General features: G+C 46.5%; 1 protein-coding gene, 1 long non-coding RNA gene and 1 pseudogene across 12 annotated transcripts in view; 1 reads left to right on the top strand and 2 right to left on the bottom strand.

Moving 5' to 3' along the window:
* Nucleotides 1–3,594, bottom strand: part of Mtmr14 (myotubularin related protein 14) — a 50,783-nt gene extending 47,189 nt beyond the window's left edge. For 2 of the 10 annotated variants that reach the window (XM_021260186.2, XM_021260189.2), the window contains exon 1: nt 3,312–3,593. In XM_021260186.2, the coding sequence (XP_021115845.1) occupies nt 3,312–3,467 (156 nt within the window). In that variant the 5' untranslated portion in view covers nt 3,468–3,593. Of the gene's footprint in view, nt 1–3,311 lie in introns of all 10 variants that reach the window. The other 8 variants (XM_087216893.1, XM_087216921.1, XM_004835284.3 and 5 more) reach the window with 6 other exon arrangements.
* LOC101724574 (uncharacterized) lies at nt 3,090–16,332 on the top strand. Of its 2 annotated transcripts, none has more exons than XR_015453414.1 (3): nt 3,090–3,214; nt 9,051–10,884; nt 11,199–16,332. It is a non-coding gene; the product is annotated as an uncharacterized LOC101724574 (long non-coding RNA). The 2 variants fall into 2 exon arrangements; XR_204760.4 differs by having other exon boundaries at nt 9,051–12,178; nt 13,873–16,329.
* Nucleotides 16,333–18,129: 1,797 nt separating this feature from the next.
* Nucleotides 18,130–18,326, bottom strand: LOC101726672 (large ribosomal subunit protein mL52 pseudogene; annotated as a pseudogene).
* Nucleotides 18,327–19,581: the final 1,255 nt, after the last annotated feature.

Genomic DNA, 19,581 nt, shown 5'->3' with positions numbered 1-19,581 from the left:
GTGCTGCACCTGCCTTGCAAGCACAAGGTCCTGAGTTCGATCCCTGGTACCAAAAAAAAAAAAAGGTACACTGCCTCCAAATGAATTGCTTCATTCATACCTCAAGGAAAGGTCTACTAGAAAATACTGTTAAGATCAACATCTCAAGAAGCTTCCAAGAGATCAGGAGGCTGGGAGAGGTATCAAAGGAGGGTACAACAAAAGTAGTGTAACTTGGCCATTTTTTCTAAGAAAATTTGCTCTTCCAGGGCTTCTGGCTGTTTTTTAGGAGAAACTATTTCTGACATTTGTTTACTAAAAAGTTTACCAGAGTCAAACGAGGTTGCTAAATTGCACAGGCTGGACTCCCAACTTGTGATCCTTCTGCCTCCCAGAGTGACTGAATTACAGGCCTGTGCTACAGGACCAGCAATATCACCATGCACCAACATATGGAGGATGATAATTGAAGGATCAGTCTGCTAAGGCGAATAAGGAAGAAGTCCCGAAATTGTGAATGCTTCCTTTTTTGCCTGGTATCAATGGCTGTGATTTTGGGACTGGTTCTCACTGTAGGGGCCCACTCTGACCCTGTGGCTTTCATTGTTGGCCTAACCCTGACAGCTGCCGGCTCATATTTAGTCATCTATGTGAGTTTGTTGGTTTGGTGTAGAACTTTGGAGGTGTTGTTGAGAATCCCGGCTCCTGGCCTGGGTGTCAGGAATTTCTGAGAGTGCTGCTCAGGAGATTTCAGAGATGGCCAGCACCTCCCTGTGACTCTATGGTGAACTGTGAATTTGGGACCATGCTGGCACAATGAACCATTTTATGTATTATTTTTAATTACAAATAAATTTTCCCTTTTGGGGAAAAAAAAAAAGTAGTATAACTTATATGACAACCCTAATCTTCAGAGGCATGTAAGATGGAAGAAAGGATCAGGAAAAAAAAAAAGAGAGGCCTTTTATACCACTAAAAAGACCCTCCTTGAAGGACAACTCATGGTGGTTTAAACTAGGTATCCTAAAATTTCAGGGCACATGAGCATTAAGAAGCCAGTGGCCTGTAGTAACAGCAGTCTGGAGGCTGAGGCAGGAGGATCACTGGGAGTTCAAGACTAGCCTGGGCTACATAGCAAGTTCAAGGCCAGCCTGAACTACATAGTGAGACTCTGTCTCAAAAAACCCAGGGCCAGGGATTTAGCCCAGTGGTTCCGCTGCCTGCCGTGCAGGCGCAAGGTCCCAAGTTCGATCCCCGATACCAAAAAAAACCCCAAAAAAAACCCAAAAGAAAAAAAAAAGTTGCAACAACCAATAACGTGTAGTTTAACTCCACCACCACCAAGAAGCATGTTAACACTGCAAATTCCAAGTTCCCGTTCTCTGAAATGCTGACTTAGCTACACTGGGTGGAATACCAAGTAAGAATCTTTTTAAAAAATGAGTACCCCACATGATGCTATGCTCTAGAAAGTACTTGGTCGTTCAGAGTACTTGGTCACTTTCCTGCTCACTGGGACACAATACCTCAGCCCCACAATTTAGAGGAGGAGGAACTTCTTTTGGCTAATGTTTTTAGTCCACAGTTGGCTGGCTCCAAGGCAGGAAGACATAGTGGAAGGGTCTGGCAGAGGAAAGTTGCTCCAGGAAGCGGAGAGTGAAGGGGGGAGCCAGAAGGGAGACAGACGTTTTCAGGTGACACCCCCAGTGACTCACCTCTACCAACCAGACCCTGTCTCCTACCAGAAAGGCAGTTATAACACCCTCATAATCCAATTTTCTATTGGACCTATGGTCACATGAGGCTTTGGGGGACAGCTAGATATAAACTGTACCAACGAGGAAGTCCCATCCTTACCAACATTGTCCCTGGATTACCTCAGAGACTAGCAGACACCACCTATATAGCATCTCCCAGCTTAAGTAATCTCTGGAGCCAAACCAGAGTTTTGTGGCTCAGGATGGAACAGAATCCCACCGAAAACCTGGTGTAAAAAGTGCCAAACCCACAAAGGGAAGAAATGACAGGATTAGTAAGATTCCCATTCTGCTTCCAGCCAATGCTTGGGGTGGGGGTGGGGGGTTGCCTTGGCCAGACCGGAAATGTTCATGCTTGGCCACTGACAGAGATTGGGGGGTGGGGCGCTGTGGCCTCCTTTTATTTAATTTTATTTTTTTGGTCTTTTGAGATAGGGTCTCGCTATGTAGTTAAGGCTGGCTTTGAACTCACTATGTAGCCCAGGATAGCCTTAAACTGGCAGCGATCCTCCTGCCTCAGCCTCAGTCACCAGAGTGCTGGGACTATAAGCATGCACCACTACGCCGGGCTTGAGGCCTCCTTTTTTCTTTTGATTGTTTACTGGTACATTTTAGGTATACAATACAGTTACATTTCTCATTGGGATCTTGTACCTTTACATGATGTATCTTGTAAAGGTTCTTATTTTTTCCCCATTCCCCTGCCCTCCCTTCACCCCCTCCAGCTTTCCCTATCTACAAATACTTTGTTTCCATTTCTTCCTTTTCTCATGTTTTTTCTTTTGGTACCGGGGATAGAACTCAGGTCCTTGCGCTTGTGAGGCAGGCTGTGGAACCACTGAACTAAATCCCCGGCACATGATTTTTATTTTCTCTTCTTTCCTTTCCCCTACCCTTCCCACTTCCTCTGCTTCTTTAGACCTTTTCTTCCTATTTCAATTACCAATTATACATTTCAATCCTTATTTACACTTTCAGTTTCTCACACCAGAGAAACTATTCGGTATTTACATATACGTGTCCTATTTATTTCACTTAAGAGTATGGAGGCCTCCTTTTAATAAAGGAACAGAAAGGGAGTGTGAATTGTCTTCTTACTCTGTAGGGGAAGGGGCTGGACTTAAGTCACACTGAGACCTTCAAAGGAAGAAACACAGTTCATACCTTGGCTCCACTCTGCCCCAGCCCCTTCATTCTGACCTCTGACTTGGAGAAATTCTCCCTCTATTTTCACTTAGATTTGGGGGTTTTGCCCTGACACCAACGCCTCCTAGGTACCGAAAGCAGAGTAACTGTCTCAGTTCTCACTCTAACCTTTGCACCCGCCACCTCCGACCCTTGACCTCCGAACTCCGTGTCTCAAACCAAAAGGTCCTCTTTCTTGGCTCGCTGTGACCCTAGTTCCTCATTTTGTGGTTGTTCAGTCGCCTCGTTAGTCTCTGAGCCCTGGAGAAGTCCCCTGTCCTCTTCCTGAGCAGGTAAGTCCGACTCCTCCCTCTGGGCCCCAGACCTATCTTTCCTCTGGAAGTCACCACGCCAGGCGCCTCTCTGCTCTTCGCACCTCAGGGCTCTCACCTTAGAACCGCTCGTCCCACCGCCATCCTTGGCCCGGTACTGAGTCCGGGAGAACTCCTCCAGCAGCTCCCCGAGCCCCGGCTCCTGGGGCGGCGGGCTGCCCGAAGAGGCTGACGGCCCCGTTGAGGATGCGGCGGCGGCCCGAGCGCCGGCCATGCCCACCTCCGCGTCCGTTCAGCGTGCCTTGGTCAGGCCCATGGTACCTGCTGCACCAACTCCCACTCCTCAACCTCCCGAGCCGTGGCTGCCACCACCTCCCTCTCCACTTCCGGCCCCGCCCATCTTGCCGGATGTTTACTGCGGCCGTAGCCAATCGGAGCGCGGAATTGCCTGCTGTCCGCAATTCCCCATCCACCTCTTCCACAGAGCGGTCCAAGTGGTATGGGGCGGGGGCCGCAGCGTGAGCAGATGCCTACAGCTCCGCTCACAGGGGTTCCCGGGTTCCCCCCCCCCCCCCGCCCCCCGCCCCCCGCCCCATACCGGGGTAAACCACTGGGGCCTCTGGGGGGGGATCACGGCAGGAAGAAACCATTGGAGATCCCGGGGGAGGCTGAGCTAAACAAGCTAAACCATGGCCGGTAGGAAGCCACTGTAAAGGCAGTAACAGTGAAACCGAATGGCAGGAAGCGCTTTTCCTCACTGCCTCCTCATAGCGGCCCTGTGCTTTCATCATCACCCCTACTTCAGTGAGGAAGAAATGGAGTCAATGAAGCCAAGTGCCTAGCTTGAAATTCTGTTTGAAAAGCGGCTTAGTCTTTTTCCTTTTTTTCTTAATGGAATATTTCAAACGTTTGAAAAAGTGGATGCAAAAGTATAATGGCCCGACCTTGTCTACAGTACTTTTTTTTTTCTGAGTCAGGGTCTCACTTTGTGGTTCAAGTTGGCCTTGAACTCACTATGTAGCCCGGGCTCCCTGGAATTTGAGTTCTGGGATTACAAGTGGACATTACCATGTGGGGCTACCAACTGCTTTCAGCAATAATCAGTGAATGCTCGTCATTGTGATACAGGAAATAATACCGGAGATGAAATATGAAATATATCTCTGAACCTGTTTGTCAGGTGAAAGGGCCAAAAACCAAGACCAGGCCGCAACAAGCCTTTATTAGGGGAATAGATCTGCTGGGCTGTCTCTGAACAAAGGAGAGACAAAAGCAATATGGCTGGGGCAGGGAGAGTCTTTTATAGAGACTGGGGTGGGGTTTGTAGGGGCTGAGGTGGGGTTGAGTGAGGTAGTGACTAGGGAATGGAGGAGCCAATGATGTCACTAGATGGTAGGAGGTGAGCGACTATTAGGTTACTTTCCAGGCAGGAACAGGGTCATGCTGGGAAGAAGGGTTTGTTCTTTGGTGGAAGCAACCATCTTGGCATGATGTCACACAGAGGAGGGGGCAAGGCATCATAGGAAGAGGGCAGCTACTATACATAATAGCTGCTGAGGTAGTGGGAGACCTATCACTGTTAACTGTATGATATACTGAGTTCTTGTTCACTGTGGGACTGTGTGATTCAAAAGTTAATTACTCCCCTAGGTTCTGTTGTAAATTTGATGGTTGGAGTGTGTTTGCCTCGGGACAATGGACAATCAGTAATAGGGCGAGATTACTCAGCCATCTGTTTGCCCTAAATCCAAATGTCCCGGGGCCCAGTATCTATAGGACAATCTGTAAATAGGGTGGTCGTAACTGTTAGTCAGGATGTCTGCTGACCATCAGCATGTGACAGTGAACCACTAACCTTTGTTCTTTTTTTCTGTGAATCCACATGTTAACCCCCGCCTTAACCCCCTATAAAACAACCTCGGACTCTGAGCCAGGTGCCTCTCTAAGCTATTTTGCTTTGGGAGTGCCATCTGGCCAGACTAATAAAGGTCTGTTTCCCAGCTTGGCTGGTGTGTTCCTTCCCGGATGGTCTTCGCTGTAGCCAGCTCCTTGGAGCGTTTGGTAAGGCTCTTGGTCTTACATTCTGAAGGCACCGCTGGGATTCCTGGGTGTGCTCCACTTCAGCTCCTTGGAGCATTTGGTAAGGCCCTTGGCCTTGCATTCTGGAGGCACCGCTGGGATCCCTGGGTGTGCTTCACTATAGTCAGCTCCTCGGAGCGTTTGGGTAAGGCCCTCGGTCTTACATTCACGAAGAGATTGAAGAATGAGTCCTAGGAACAATGGAAGAGTAGGAAGATATTTATTGATAGGAAAGCTCCTGAGGGGTCAGGAAGGGTCCCAAGTGGGTAGCCTGGGGAATCCACTTTACAGAGGAGTTTTATAGGGTGAAACCCACATGGGTACAGTGTGGGCAACAGCCATGATCGTCCAATAAGGTTACAAGTGTAGTCAGTGATAGACAAAATGGCGTTGGGGAGGTCTGTTAATCAAAATGGTGCTAGCTCCTCAGTTAAAGAGGTTGTTTCCTCTCCCAGAAAGAACTGAACACGCCACCCCGCCCCAATATTCATCCGCCAATAAGTTTAAACTCCCTCACGTGCCTCAGCAAAACAAGCAATCCTCAACCCCTATGATGCTCTCCTGCCATACAACCCTTTATAAATCTCAACCAGTTAGTCTCTGGCTCTCTCTCTGCATTGTTTGAGACAGCCCGGCAGCTCTTTCCCCAATAAAGCCTTGCCTCAGGTGCTCCCGTTTTGGCTGGATTTCTTCCACTTAGGTAAGGGTGGTCCAATTGGGAAACAAGTCATGTAACAAGTGTGGATGGAAAGAACAAAGATTCTCCTAGGAAGCAGTGGGTCCAGAGGTGTCTGGTCACCCACCAGGGTGGCTGATGTCTATCTAGGCTTCATTAGGCCCCTTGTTTGTTCTTTGAGGAGGTCATCTTGTCTTTGAGGCCTGATTTTCAGTCAGTGTATCTCGGGTCCCAGCTGTGGTGTCTTTTACCTTTGTCCTAATCCTCTCAAGGACCTAGCCCTATCTGACTGCCTATAGTATTTCTATCTAATTCACCTGTCTATAATAATTGTGCTCAATTATTATATTATCATTTCCTTCCCACCCAGGGAATCTATGAATGGTTAAGTACAGTCTTTATCTCTGACTAGTGAGACCATTTAAACAACACACTGAGCACTTGGCCATTAGCGTTGCTAACACAATTAGCCATATTCCTTAATGTGGGCCTAAGAGCTAGTCCATTTCACTTTCTCACAGTGTTCACAGAGGTAATTGCTTCAGTAAACTTTTAATGAAGTGTGATATATATATACCAGCTCTGGGAAAGCCAGTCATGCTTTCACACTGGGCCAGCCAGGGTGTCCCAGTAGGCCAATGCCAGGTGACAATTTCATCTCAGATTATGGGGTGTGTGTGTATGTGTGTGTGTGTCCTATTTTATTTTATTTTTTTTGTGGGGTTTTTTGGTATTTTTTTTCAAGTACTGGGAATTGAACTTTTTTTTTTTTTTGGTACTGGGAATTGAACTTGGGTCCTTCCGCTTGTGAGGCAGGCAGCAGAACCACTGAGCTAAATCTCTGGCCCTATTTTTTGGTTTTTTGAGAGAGGATCTCACTATGTAGTTCAGGCTGGCCTTGAACTCACAATGTAGCCCAGGCTTGTTTTAAACTTGCAGCAATCCTCCTGCCTCAGCCTCTTGAGTGCTTGAGATCACAGGTGTGCACACGCCCTGCAGACCCTTTAATCTTTTAATCAAATGACAAACCCAGTGAGGCAAAGATAGCTTTCAAATGAATCGGTTTATTGCAAGACACACAAAAGCAGAATAAACAAAAATAAGCAAAAGGAATATGTGAAAATATAGGCAAAATAAATAAAAGAAAACTACTCAAGCACTGTGAGTCTATAGAAGTTCTGGAATGGTTTGGGAGTCCCTTTGTTATGGGCTGGGTTTGAGGGTCCCTGAGCCTGAAATAAGGAACTTAACTCACCCTTTTAAAATAAGTATGCAGGGCTGGGGATTTAGCTCAGTGGTTCCAGCTCCTGCCTCAAAAGCGTAAGGTCCTGAGTTCGATCCCCGGTACCAAAAAAATAAAATAAGTATGCAGGTTTGCTGACTCCTGTCATGGAAAAAGAATATTCAGGGCTCATCAGTAAGAGGCATGAGGGTTTATTATGTAAGACCGAGGGCCTTACCAAATGCTCCGAGGAGCTGACTGCAGCGAAGAACACCCGGGAAGGAACACACCGAACAAGTTGGAAAGTAAAACAGACCTTAGTCTGGCCAGACGGCACTCCCAAAGCAAAGTAGTTTAGAGAGGCGACTAGCCCAGAGTCGAGGCTCTTTTTATAGAGGGTTGCAGGGGAAGTTAACAGGCGAAATTTACAGAACAGGAACAAAGGTTAGTGGTCAGCTGACACGTACTGATGGTCAGCAGATGTTTGTAGATTGTTCTATAGATAGTGGTGTCCGGAACATCAGTTTCCAACAAAGAGTTGAGTAATTTACTTTGGGACCTTATGGCTGATACAGATCTTATCTAGTGAACTAACAAGCATCTTTATCTATTTACTCACATTCACAGTTGAGGCTAGGGGAGTTTTATGATTACAGAGTTATGCAGTCCCACAATTAGAGGTAGAGGAAGATACAGGATGCACTCAAGAGTGTAGTGTGGGTGCTCTGAGAAATGAGGCACACTACAGTCAGGAAATGGGTATCATCTATGTGTTTTGGGAGGTGGAAATCTGTGATAGTCTGTGCTCTCAGTCTTAGTCTCAGAGAATGGGAGAGGATGGTCCACCCCTAAGGAGCCCTTCCTGTGAGAAATGCCAAAAAAGACATCCCTTCCTGGGTGGAAGAGGACCATTTGTGAGTAAAAGGGAATGGCCAGATCCCTTTTGGAGCTAAAAGGGGGTTGCTTAGGTTTGCTGTTTTAGGAAAAGGAAAAAAAGTAAATAAACCAGGCTTGTATTCTGAAGTTGCAGTTTTTCTTTAAAATGCAATTTTTAAAATCCTGATTTCCTTGTCTCCTTTCTACCTAACTTTATTTCTTCTACCTCACCTTTAAGATAATGCTGGAGCTGTACAGACAGGGTGGACTACAATCCATTGCTCCCTGTGCTCCTGAGACTGAGGCAGGAGGATTATCAGAGGTTCAGGCCAGCCTGGGCTACATAGTGTAGGGACAGGGGTCCCATAGTTAGGGAAAAGATAGGACAAAGGCCTCATTGAGCTTTATTAAAAATTAGTACTGAATTCTACTAAGGGCAGCTTCTGCCTCTACAGCCAGACTCCAGCAATTAATTAGAAGACAAAGGCAAAGAAAGAGGAAGAAACCAGGCCCAGGAAGGTCCTGTGTATTGTGATTAACATATGAATCACACACTTCCTTTTTACTTAATCCCTTAGCCTAAACTACCTTTTTCTAGGGTCCCCACTCTTACTCCAAAGGATGGGGAAAAGTCATGGCCAGAAAAAAAATCCAAGGTTAGGATGAAAGACAGCCAGGGAGCCAATTAGATTCCAGGAGCTGTGCAAGGCATAGTGGCACACACGTCTGTAATCCAGGAGGATTGCTGTGAGTTTGAGGCCAGCCTGGGCTACATATTGAGACCCTGTCTCAAAAAAACCAAAAAGAAGAAAATAAATAAATAAAGATTCCAGGAGCCTACATGGGGAGAAGGCTCTAGATAAAAGGAACTGGCGACCAAAAATCCATGAGCATTTCACTTTTGAATGCTCCCTACTAGTCCAGAGTAGCTGCCTGTCATCTCTGTCTTGTCCCCTACCCCCACCTTCAATTAAATCATCTTCTCTTTTTTTTTTTGGTACCAGGGATCGAACTCAGGACCTTGCACTTGTGAGGCAGGCGTGGTGCCACTGAACTAAATCCCTAGGCCTGCTTCTTTAGTTCTTTACTGATGCTTGGTTTAGGATTACCAGGACCTGCATGTTCCAGCAGAGCAGTGGCATGGTGAGTGGCATGGCATAGTGTACACTGCTCCCCAGATGTTACAATAACAAGACCCTGTCTCAAAAAAAAAAGAGACACTGGAACAGGTGTGGGTTGCTGTCAGCCATCACTGAGGCTGTGAAGGACTTGTCCCCCAGCAGGGTGTCCTGGAGCCCATGCCTCAGTTCCTGCTCAAAGACAGTAGTCACAAGGATGTGTCCAGTGGAAATGTGAAGCCACTAGAGTTTAGGGTCCCAGCAGGTGCCTCCTTTCAACTGTCAGATGTCAGTTTTGGAGAGAGGAATGCAGGACATCACCTGGTGCCCAGTGTCCCTGTGGGTCTCAGCCAGCCAACTCTCAGGGTGACACTCAGCCAATCACTTGGCTCAGCTACAGCTTTTGTGACAAGAGGAAGCTCAGAATGAGTGTCTGCTCTCTAACCAGAGGGTCACATTAACCATAACTACACTACTGATTTGCTTAGATTCATAAGAGAGACAGAGTACAAAATAAATCACCACTGCTCACCTCAAAACTAGGTAATCACCCGGCTGGGGATTTAGCTCAGTGGTTTCTCTGCCTGCTTCGCAAGTGCAGGACCCAAGTTTGACCCCCGGTGCCAAAAAATAAACTAGGTAATCACCATCCAGAATTTTTTGTTTTGTTTTGTTTTGTTGGTATCGGGGATGGAATTTAGGTCCTTGCACTTGCACAGCAGGGGCCGAAACCACTGAGCTAAATCCCCAGACCTTGTTTTGTTTTTTGAGACAGGGTTTTACTATGTAATCCAGGCTGGCCTTGGACTCACAGCAATCCTCCTGCCTCAGCCTCCCAAATCCTGGGATTACAAGTGTGTACCACCACACCCTGCAAGATTTCCAATACTTAGATTACTTTTGCCAGTTTTGGAGCTTTAGTCAAATAGAATCATAATACATATTTTCTTTTGTATTTGCCTACTTCCCCTCAACATAATATCTTTAAGGTTTTTTATTCTCTTTGTTATTCCATTCGGTAAATATGATAACTTATTTTTTGATTAATTGCTGATGGATATTTATATAATGTAAAATTTTTGGTCATTAAAAATAGTTCTGTGCTGGGTGTGGTGGTACATACGTATAATTCCAGATACATGGGAGGCTGAGGCAAAAGGATTGCCAGTTCAAGGTCAGCCTGGGCAATTTAGCAAGATGCCTGTGAGACTGAACAACAGTTACTCCATTTTGTAATAGGGCCCCAACTTGTCTGCTTCTGCTATGGATCACCAGGTAGACATCGAATTCCAGGGATGTGCTTGTTGTTGTGTCAGGAAGGTCTGTTGTGTGTGCAGTGTTCCATCATGCTTGCCCAACTCCATATCTGAACATATTATCTTAAGAACAATCTGTAAAAGTTCCTTCTGCATTTCGCTTCTGTATTTCTCTTTCTGCTTGCCAACTCCCTTCTAGCATCTCCTATAAAAGGACCTCAGGCTCTGAGCCGGGCACCTCTCCAAACTTGGAGCTTGGAGAGTGCTGTCTGGCCAGACTAATAAAGGTCTGTTATACAATTTGTCCGGTGTGTTCCCTCCCGGGTGATCTTCGCTGTAGTCAGCTCCTCAGAGCATTTGGTAAGGCCCACGGTCTTACATTCTGGAGGCCCCAGCGAAATCCCCGGGCTGTGGCGGGATCCAGCAGGAGACTCTCAGGCACAGACCTCGGAAAACCTCCGGAGGTAAGCTTTCGGCCAGTTGCAACTGTTTGTTAAGTCAGCAGTGAGGTGGCTGACGATCCAGGAAGCCTCCCCTGACCCTGAGGTTCCTGATGAGGAAAAAAGGAAGATTTATTTTCATTTTGTCATGGCACCCCGTTCGTCTTGTCTTTTGTCTTCTTGTCTTTTGTCTGTTAGTGTTGTCTGTTGTGTGTTGGATTTTACTTTTTTTTTTTCCCAATCCTTATCAGGAGCAGAGTAATGGGAGGAACCTGTTCTACCGGGTCCACTCCCCTTCACTGGTTTCTCACTAATTTTAAATTGGCTTTTTCCTCCAGAACAAGAAGATGAATACAGGATAAAATTTTCTCGTGGAAAACTCCACTCCCTGTGCCAACTGGAATGGCAAGCTTTTGGGGTGGGATGGCCAGCCAAAGGGACTTTTGACCCCAGTATTTGCCGGAAGGTGTGGGGCAAAGTCACCGGTTGCCCTGGCCACCCAGACCAATTTCCCTACATAGACATCTGGGTTCAGGCTTGTGAGAAACCTCCGGCTTGGCTGCAGTGCTGTTCCCTCCAAACAGACAATCGCATTTTAGTCGCTGCCCCGAAAGGGCCCCAGGAACTTAAGCCCCAGGCTCCTAAGCTGGTTCTCTCACAGGAACCTGACCCCCTGGATCCCTTAGGAGGGCCTCCGCCCTATGTGAAATCCTCCACCCCCTCAGATGGCTCCCACTCTAGACACTGCAATCCTTCCCTTCCTTGTCTGTTCAACCTTTGGCTCCTACTCCTCTCTATCCTCCTCTCCCTGAGGGGCCCCAGTCCCTGGACTCTGTGACTTCTCCCCCACACATGCAAGCTGGGGCTGCATATGGACCTTGCGAGGTCCCCACTGGGGAAACTAGTTTGGCCCCTCTCTTGCCCCTTCGGGAGACAGAACAAGGTCACTATGTTTATATCCCTTTCACTACCAGTGACTTATATAATTGGAAACATTAAAATCCTCCCTTCTCAGAGAAGCCCCAAGCCCTAATATCTCTTCTAGAGTCTATCTTCCATACCCATGATCCTATTTGGGATGATTGCCAACAACTCCTCCAGGCCCTTTTTACCTCAGAGGAGAGGGAAAGGATCCGGGGCCAAGCTGTAAGGTCGGTACTAGGCAGAGCAGAGGGCCCATATTGAAGCACAACTCCCATCCACCTGACCCCGCTGGCAAACTAATACCTTGGGCAGGAGAGAAGCTCTTCAGAATTATCATCAGCATCTCCTGGCCTGCCTGAGGGGAGCTGCTCAGAAGCCTACCAATTTGAGCAAGGTAAGCAAGGTCCTTCAAGGACCAGAGGAATCCCCTTCTGCCTTTTTTGGAGCATCTGTTGAAAGCATACCATACGTATACTCCAATTGATCCAGACACCCCTGCAAATCGGCAGGCAATAAATTTGGCATTTGTTACCCAGTCGGCCCCAGACATTAGAAAGAAGCTGCAAAGACTAGAAGGATTTGAGGGAGAGAATAGAGAAAAGTTGATGAGTGTAGCCATGAAGGTGTTTATTTGTCCAGAAAGAAAGACTCGAAAATAAGGGAGAGAACAAGGGAAGGATTGGAGCCCTATTAGAGAAGGATCAATGTGCCTATTGTAAGGAAAAGGGTCATTTTAAAAAGGACCGTGAAAAGCTAAAAAGAAAAAGAAAAAAGGAGGCCCAAAAGGAAAAAGGTGGAATGGGAGCAAAGGCTGCCCCAAGGGACATCAGCACAAAAGGCTGAGTTGATTGCTCTGACCAAGGCTCTAGAACTAGGTAAAGGTAAAAGGATAAATGTTTTCACTGACAGCTATTATGCTTTTGCCACTGGCCATGTGCACAGGGAGATTTATCAAAACCGAGGGCTACTGACCTCTGAAGGAAAGACAATTAAAAATAAAACTGAGATATTGACATTGTTACAAGCCATTTGGCTGCCCCGAGAGGTTGCTATCATCCATGTCCATGGGCATCAAAAGGGGGCTAGCCCTGAGGTGATTGGTAATAATGCAGCTGATCTGGCAGCAAAACAGACTGCCCCCAAATCAGTGGGGAAACAGATGGTTCTGCTCCCCACACTGGTGCTGCCAGAGAAACCAGAGTACACAGATGAAGAAACGGTGGAAATGGCCAAAAAGCGGTGGACCCAAGGTAAACACTGCATGGGTCCACCCACCTTGGCGAGAAAAGAGTGATGGCTGCTCTGTGACCCCATTTTGTCAGCAAGGGAATGCCACAAAAGGCTGAAGACCTAGTGAGACGATGCCCCACCTGTATCAAGGTAAGCACAAACCAGGTGACCGGACCCCCCGGGGTCCGACATAGAGGATTAACTCCAGGAGAACATTGGGAATTGGATTTTACTGAAATGAAACCTGGCATGTATGGGTACAAGTACTTATCAGTCTTTGTAGATACTTTTTCAGGATGGATAGAAGCCTTTCCTACTAAGAGAGAGACAGCCGAGGTAACCGTCAAAAGGCTCTTGACAGAAATAATTCCTCATTTTGGCTTGCCCTTAGCCCTGGGCAATGGCCCAGCCTTTATGGCTAAATTATCTCAATTCATTAGTAAAGCTTTAGGGATAAAATGGAATTTGCATTGTGCCTATAGGCCTCAGAGTTCAGGACAAGTAGAAAGAGCAAATTGAACCTTAAAAGAGGTACTAACTAAATTATGTCTGGAGACTGAACAAGGTTGGGTAGAGCTTCTCCCCTTTGCCCTCCTTCATACCCGGTGTACCCCTAAGCTGCCCCTAAATCTGTCACTCTTCCAGATCATTTATGGGCAATCTCCCCTGATCATCCCTCTGGTTGATTTGGAGTTAAAGGAAAAACTTTCCCACCTCCAACTCCTTAAGTCCCTAAAAGCAGTCCATCAGCTTCAATCAGAGCTACATGATAAGCTGAGAAAAACTATGCCTGGTCCCAGTGAAAAAACCTTTGCAACCCTTACCCTATAAGCCGGGGAATTTGGTTTTTATTTGCAGTTTTGACTCCAAGACCCTAGAACCCCGCTGGAAAGGACCATTTCCTGTCATCCTGGTGACTCCCTCAGCAGTGAAGGTAGCTGAACACTCTGCCTGGATCCACCGCAGCCATTTACAGGGGGCACCCCCCGGAGGAAGCTACGTCAACATGGCGGATCGACCAGAACACAAAGGACCCCCTCAAGATAAGATTGATCAAAGACTAGTTTGGACAATATGGAGGTTCTTGGGGCTACTGTTCTTACCAGCCCCAATGGAAGGGGGATCTGGATACCAGCTGGTGCTGTCCAGCCACACTCCCCAGAACTGGACTTGGTCCTTAGAAAATGCCTTAACAGGAGCTCACATTGCCACCATTACTACTGATAGACAGTCCCATTTTACTATAGACCTGTGTGGTCTGGGGCTTCCAATCATTAGTGGTGGAGAGGCTGGATCTAAGGGTAAAGTTTCACCTGGAAAGATGGGTAAAGGGGGCCATGGAGGGAGGTGTGGAACAGAATAAAAGACCTCCAAGACATAGATATTTATGCCTGCCCCATAGGACATCTAATAGGGTCTCTGGCCCCCAAGAAAAAGAAAAGGCAAAAGGAATCTATAATGTGTCATTAGTTGCTCCTGAATCTCTGATCCAACCATACCTAAAAATCCTGGATGCCATGTACACCCTGTTAAATGAGTCTAGCTCCAATCTTACCCAAGGGTGTTGGCTGTGTTTAAGTCCATGTCCCCTGTATTATGTAGGGTTGGCAGTAAACGGCACCTTCTCAGAAGCTGACTAGAATGAGTGTGATTGGAAACAACTGAGGTTGTCAATTGAGGATATAAAAGGAAAAGAGTTATGTGTTAAGAATCCAAGTGTTACTTCTTCTTACCTGGACAGTATATGTTCTTATCAGACACCCACTGCCAGTAATGAAAAATATTTAAAAGCTGGAAACAATGCATGGTGGGCATGTACAAATTGTATAACTCCCTGTTTATCCATGACAGTCCTCAATCAGGAACTTGAGGTACGTGTAATGGTCCACATTTTACCCCAAGTCACTATATATGGAGAAGACCAGGGTTGGGAATACCTAGCTAAGATAACACACACCCGAGAGAAGCGCCACCCAGCACTGATTCCTGTGTTAACTGCAGCAGGCGTTGCAGGATCAGCGGCTCTGGGCGTGACTGCAATAGGACTGCAAGACTCCAATTTCAAGACCCTTGCCCAACAGGTAAAAATAGACTTAGGCCTACTTACCGAGTCAGTGTCTCATTTGGAAAAACAGGTTGATTCTCTGGCTGAGATGGTCCTTCAAAACCGCCGAGGACTCGACCTCGGGTTTATGAAAGAGGGAGGGCTATGTGCAGCCCTAGGAGAGTCATGTTGCTATTATGCTAATAAATCTGGAATAATAAGAGAAACCCTGGCCACTGTAAATAAACACCTACAAGAAAATTATAATAGGTTGATAAAACAGGAGGGATGGTTCCAGTCAATGTTTAACTGGTCTCCCTGGATGACTACCCTTGTTTCTGCCCTTGCTGGACCCCTGTTAATCTTGTTACTAGCTTTGACTTTTGGCCCATGCATTATTACTAAGCTTATGGGCTATGTAAGGGCCTGGATAGGATCTGTTCGCCTAATGATTCTGAATCAACAGGCCAAATATCATCCTTTAAGTGAGCTAGATGAGGAAGAGTAAAGATGGAGACAAGAATACCAAGATAATGCTGTATAAGATTACACAGCCACGGGAAAAATCAGTGGGGAATGTGAGACTGAACAACAGTTACTCCATTTTGTAATAGGGCCCCAACTTGTCTGCTTCTGTTACGGATCACCAGGTAGATATCGAGTTCCAAGGATGTGCTTGTTGTTGTGGCAAGAAGGTCTGTTGTGTGCGCAGTGTTCCGTCATGCTTGCCCAACTCCATATCTGAACATATTATCTTAAGAACAATCTGCAAAAGTTCCTTCTGCATTTTGCTTCTGTATTTCTGCTTGCCAACTCCCCTCTAGCATCTCCTATAAAAGGACCTCAGGCTCTGAGCCAGGCACCTCTCTAAACTTGGAGCTTGGAGAGTGCTGTCTGGCCAGACTAATAAAGGTCTGTTATACAACTTGTCCGGTGTGTTCCCTCCCGGGTGATCTTCACTGTAGTCAGCTCCTTGGAGCGTTTGGTAAGGCCCATGGTCTTACATGCCCTCCCCCATCTCAAAATAAAATTGAAATTGAAAAATAAAACCTTAAAAGGACTTGAGGCCAGGAGTGGTGGCACACTGTAATCCCAGCACATTAGGAGGCTGAGGCAGGAGGATCACAAATTTGAGCCCAGCCCGGGCAACACAGCAAGACCTAGTCTCAAAATAGACAATAAGGAGTATTTCACTTTTGAGTACTCCCTACTCATCCAGGTAGCTCTCCTCCTTTTCTTTTCCCCCTTTCTCCCCATCTTCTCTTACTTAAAAAAAAAGAAAAGAAAATTTTTAAGAAGGGCTGGGGATGTAGCTCAGTACAAAGGCCCTAGGTTTAATTCCTAGTACCACCACCACCACCACCAACAAACAAACAAACCACGTGTTTTTAAAGTACTGGAGATATGTTATTGTCTTAGTCACTTTTCTCATTGCTGAGAAAAAATACCTAACACCCAAATTTAAACTTTATAGTTTGTAGAGGTATCAATTCATAGTTGGCTGGCTCCATGGCAGGGTGGCATGGCAGAGGAGAAACAGTCCATGGTAGGCAGAAGGCAGCAGAGCAATGAGCAGGGACTAGCAGGCAGAGGCAGCCTGCCTCTCCCTTTTATCCCTTCCAGGCTACTTGACCTTTGGGTGGTGCCACCCACACCCAGGGTGGGCTTTCTCATTATGCACACCCAATTATGCCAAACCAATGGGTGGACTAATTTAGTAATTACATGCCCTTAATCCCAGCATCACACACTTAATCCCAGCTTCACACACCCCAGATCCAGCCACCTCTGAAAAGCCCCACTTATGACCACATGAGGCTTTGAGGGAACATCTAGACACAAGCCATAACAGTTACCTAATTAACAGTACTATTTTTTGCAGAGTGGAAGTCTTTGGAATTCATAGGTTTATAATAGAGTACTATACAAGGATGTTCTAGATAAGGTCTGAGGGAGCTTCTGAAGCTGAGATATGGCACCTTACCCACCTTACCATTAAAGTAAATCTGTAGATTCACTCACTCTTGTTGAGGAAAAATAATTTTCAAGACTAGTCAGTAAGAGGCATAGGAAACATTTTATTAGGCAGAAATTAAAAGGTCAAAGAAAATGAATAAAAAGAAAATTCTTTTTTTGGTTTTTTGAGGTAGGGTCTCCCTTTCAGGCTGGCCCTGAACTCACTATGTAGCCCAGGCTGGCCTCAAACTCGCAGCAATCCTCCCGCCTCAGCCTCCCTAGTGCTGGGTTACAGGCATGCACCACCACACGCAGCTTTAAAAAAACTTTTTAAAGAGAATATGGAGAGAGAGAGAGAGAGAGAGAGAGAGAGAGAGAGAGAGAGAGAGAGAGAGAGAGAGAGAGAGAGAACCTTATTTCCTGTACCAGGAGAATATTTATGCTTCTTTTGAGGGGGTGGAAACCCCAGGGAAAAAGTGCCCACCCCAGGGTACTCTTCCATATTATAGGTGTGAGCCCAGTTTAAAAAAAAATTTTACTTTTTAAAAAATCCAAGCATTTATTTATTTTCCAAGAATGCATCAAGTACCAACAGCTCACAAGGGTGAGCTGTGTGTGGGCTGTTAAGGACATAAGTGCCCAGCTAAATCTGGAAAATGTTGTCCATGTTTCATGTTTATAGAGCAGCTATTGCTCATTCTTGGGCCAGTCCTATGGCCTGCAAAGGAGGCAATAAAAACCCCAGAGCAACATTCAGCTGAACTAGGATGAAGCCAGGGATCAGGACACTGAGGAATGTCTCCTGGACGATGATCTTACAGCCTGTTTCCCTGGTGTTCCAGCTCTTCCAAAGACAAATGGGGGAACAACAGGCTTCCTTCTGGCCGAGATGAGCTTCAAGTGATGGAAAAGAAAGCCAGAGAGTGCAGGGCATTGTGGCACTCGCCTGTAACCCTAGCACTTGGGAGGCGGAGTTGAAGGGCAGCCTAGGCTACATAGTGAGTTCAAGGCTAGTATGAAGTACATGGTGAGACCCTGTCTCAGAAAACAAAACAAAAATAAAAGGAAAGCAAAGAAAGCCAGAGAGGCTGAGGAAGTGGAATAGGAGTTGCTTTTTATTGACTAGGAAGTGGGCTCTGCAGTGAGGTCCTTTTGGGCTTAAGAGGATCTTTCTGTTTCCCTTCTTCTTCCCACAATTCCTCCTGCTGTCTGAGCTTCCATGCCTATAACCAAGCTACCATTTCCTGTGACATCAGTAAACTCATCTTGCAGACTTCTCCCTTTGGGCTTATGTTCGAAGCTGGCCTTTCATTGGAGAGCAGGATGGCCATCCGTGTAAGACCACTCCAGGAGCTTGGTGAGTGGCCTGCATCCAGGAGGGTTGGTGACCAGGCCTTGCCTGACACACTGCAGTGCAGCCTCCAGACACCTGCTGGAAAAACAGGACAGAATTAGAGGGCTGGCCATGCAGTCAATGTGATGCCTCAGGCCTGTCCCTTGGGCTTCAGAGTCCACAGACCCTCTAACCACTCTCTCTACATTTTTTTTTTAATAGCCAGTTTTACTATGTAGTTCAGGCTGGCCTTGAACTTGTGGCAATCTTCGTTGGATTTGTTGGATTCTGTCAACATACTCTTTATCTTAAGATAGCATTCTTGCTCATAGTTTCTCAGGGAAGCCAATTTATGGACTTCAAGTATTCCTGAGGAATCTTGGGTATGATGGGGTCTGCAAGGAAAAGAGACTAAATTTAATCAAAAGAATGTAGATATGGATCCATAGTTTTGGGGACTTTGGGTTGCAAGAGTTGCAGTCTTCTTAGAATTACATACTTTTGGCTGCTTTGGCCATCTTCTTTGTGTTATGGACTGTTTCTTTTCTGTGATGCCCCTCTGCCATGCCACCCTGCCTTGGAGGCAGCTGACTATGGACTGAAACCTCAACAAACTAGAGACTTCCAGGAAGATGGCAGAGTGATGAACAGTAGAGAAACAGCCTCTCTGAGATTTGCTGTCCAGATGCTGGAATATTGCAACATGAGGAAGAGAAGGAGGGAAGCAGGTCCTCAGGACCCAGAAAGGATCTGAAGCAAGAATTGAAGGCAATAAGGAGAGTGAAGAGAGAGACCTCAACACAGAAGAAGGAGGTGGCAAGTGGTGCTTTCTCCTTGAGCCCTGACTTGCTGTGTGGTAGGGATGGCTTGAACCTGAAGATACAAGGTGACTACTGGTGACCCCAGAAGCCTCCTTGGAGAAATGCACCTTTGCAGCAGAGCAGTAGATGCAATGGACTGTGATGGCTGGTGAGTTATATGGGTTCAGACATCCCCTAGGAGAGGGCAATTGACTGGTAGCCATTTTGAAGAGAGACCAACTGATCTTGGAACTCAGAGCAGCTGTGGGTTGGCTCCATCTAGTGGATCCCAGTGTCAGGGTGAGCCAGAACTGATTTCAAACTTGCAGGTGGCACAGGGTTGTAAGCTGAACAAATCAGGTTCCAGCCTCACAGCCAAAAACCAGCCTAAACTTCAGTGAACTAAAGATGCAGGTTCGCCAGGATATCTACTA

The sequence above is a fragment of the Heterocephalus glaber genome, unplaced genomic scaffold (genome assembly GCF_053883595.1).
Source record: "Heterocephalus glaber isolate CG9 unplaced genomic scaffold, H.glaber_assembly_v1.0 deba00000122, whole genome shotgun sequence".
Lineage (NCBI taxonomy): Eukaryota > Metazoa > Chordata > Mammalia > Rodentia > Bathyergidae > Heterocephalus > Heterocephalus glaber.
Note: the sequence above shows the minus strand (reverse complement) of the source record. Positions and strands in the feature narration are given on the sequence as shown.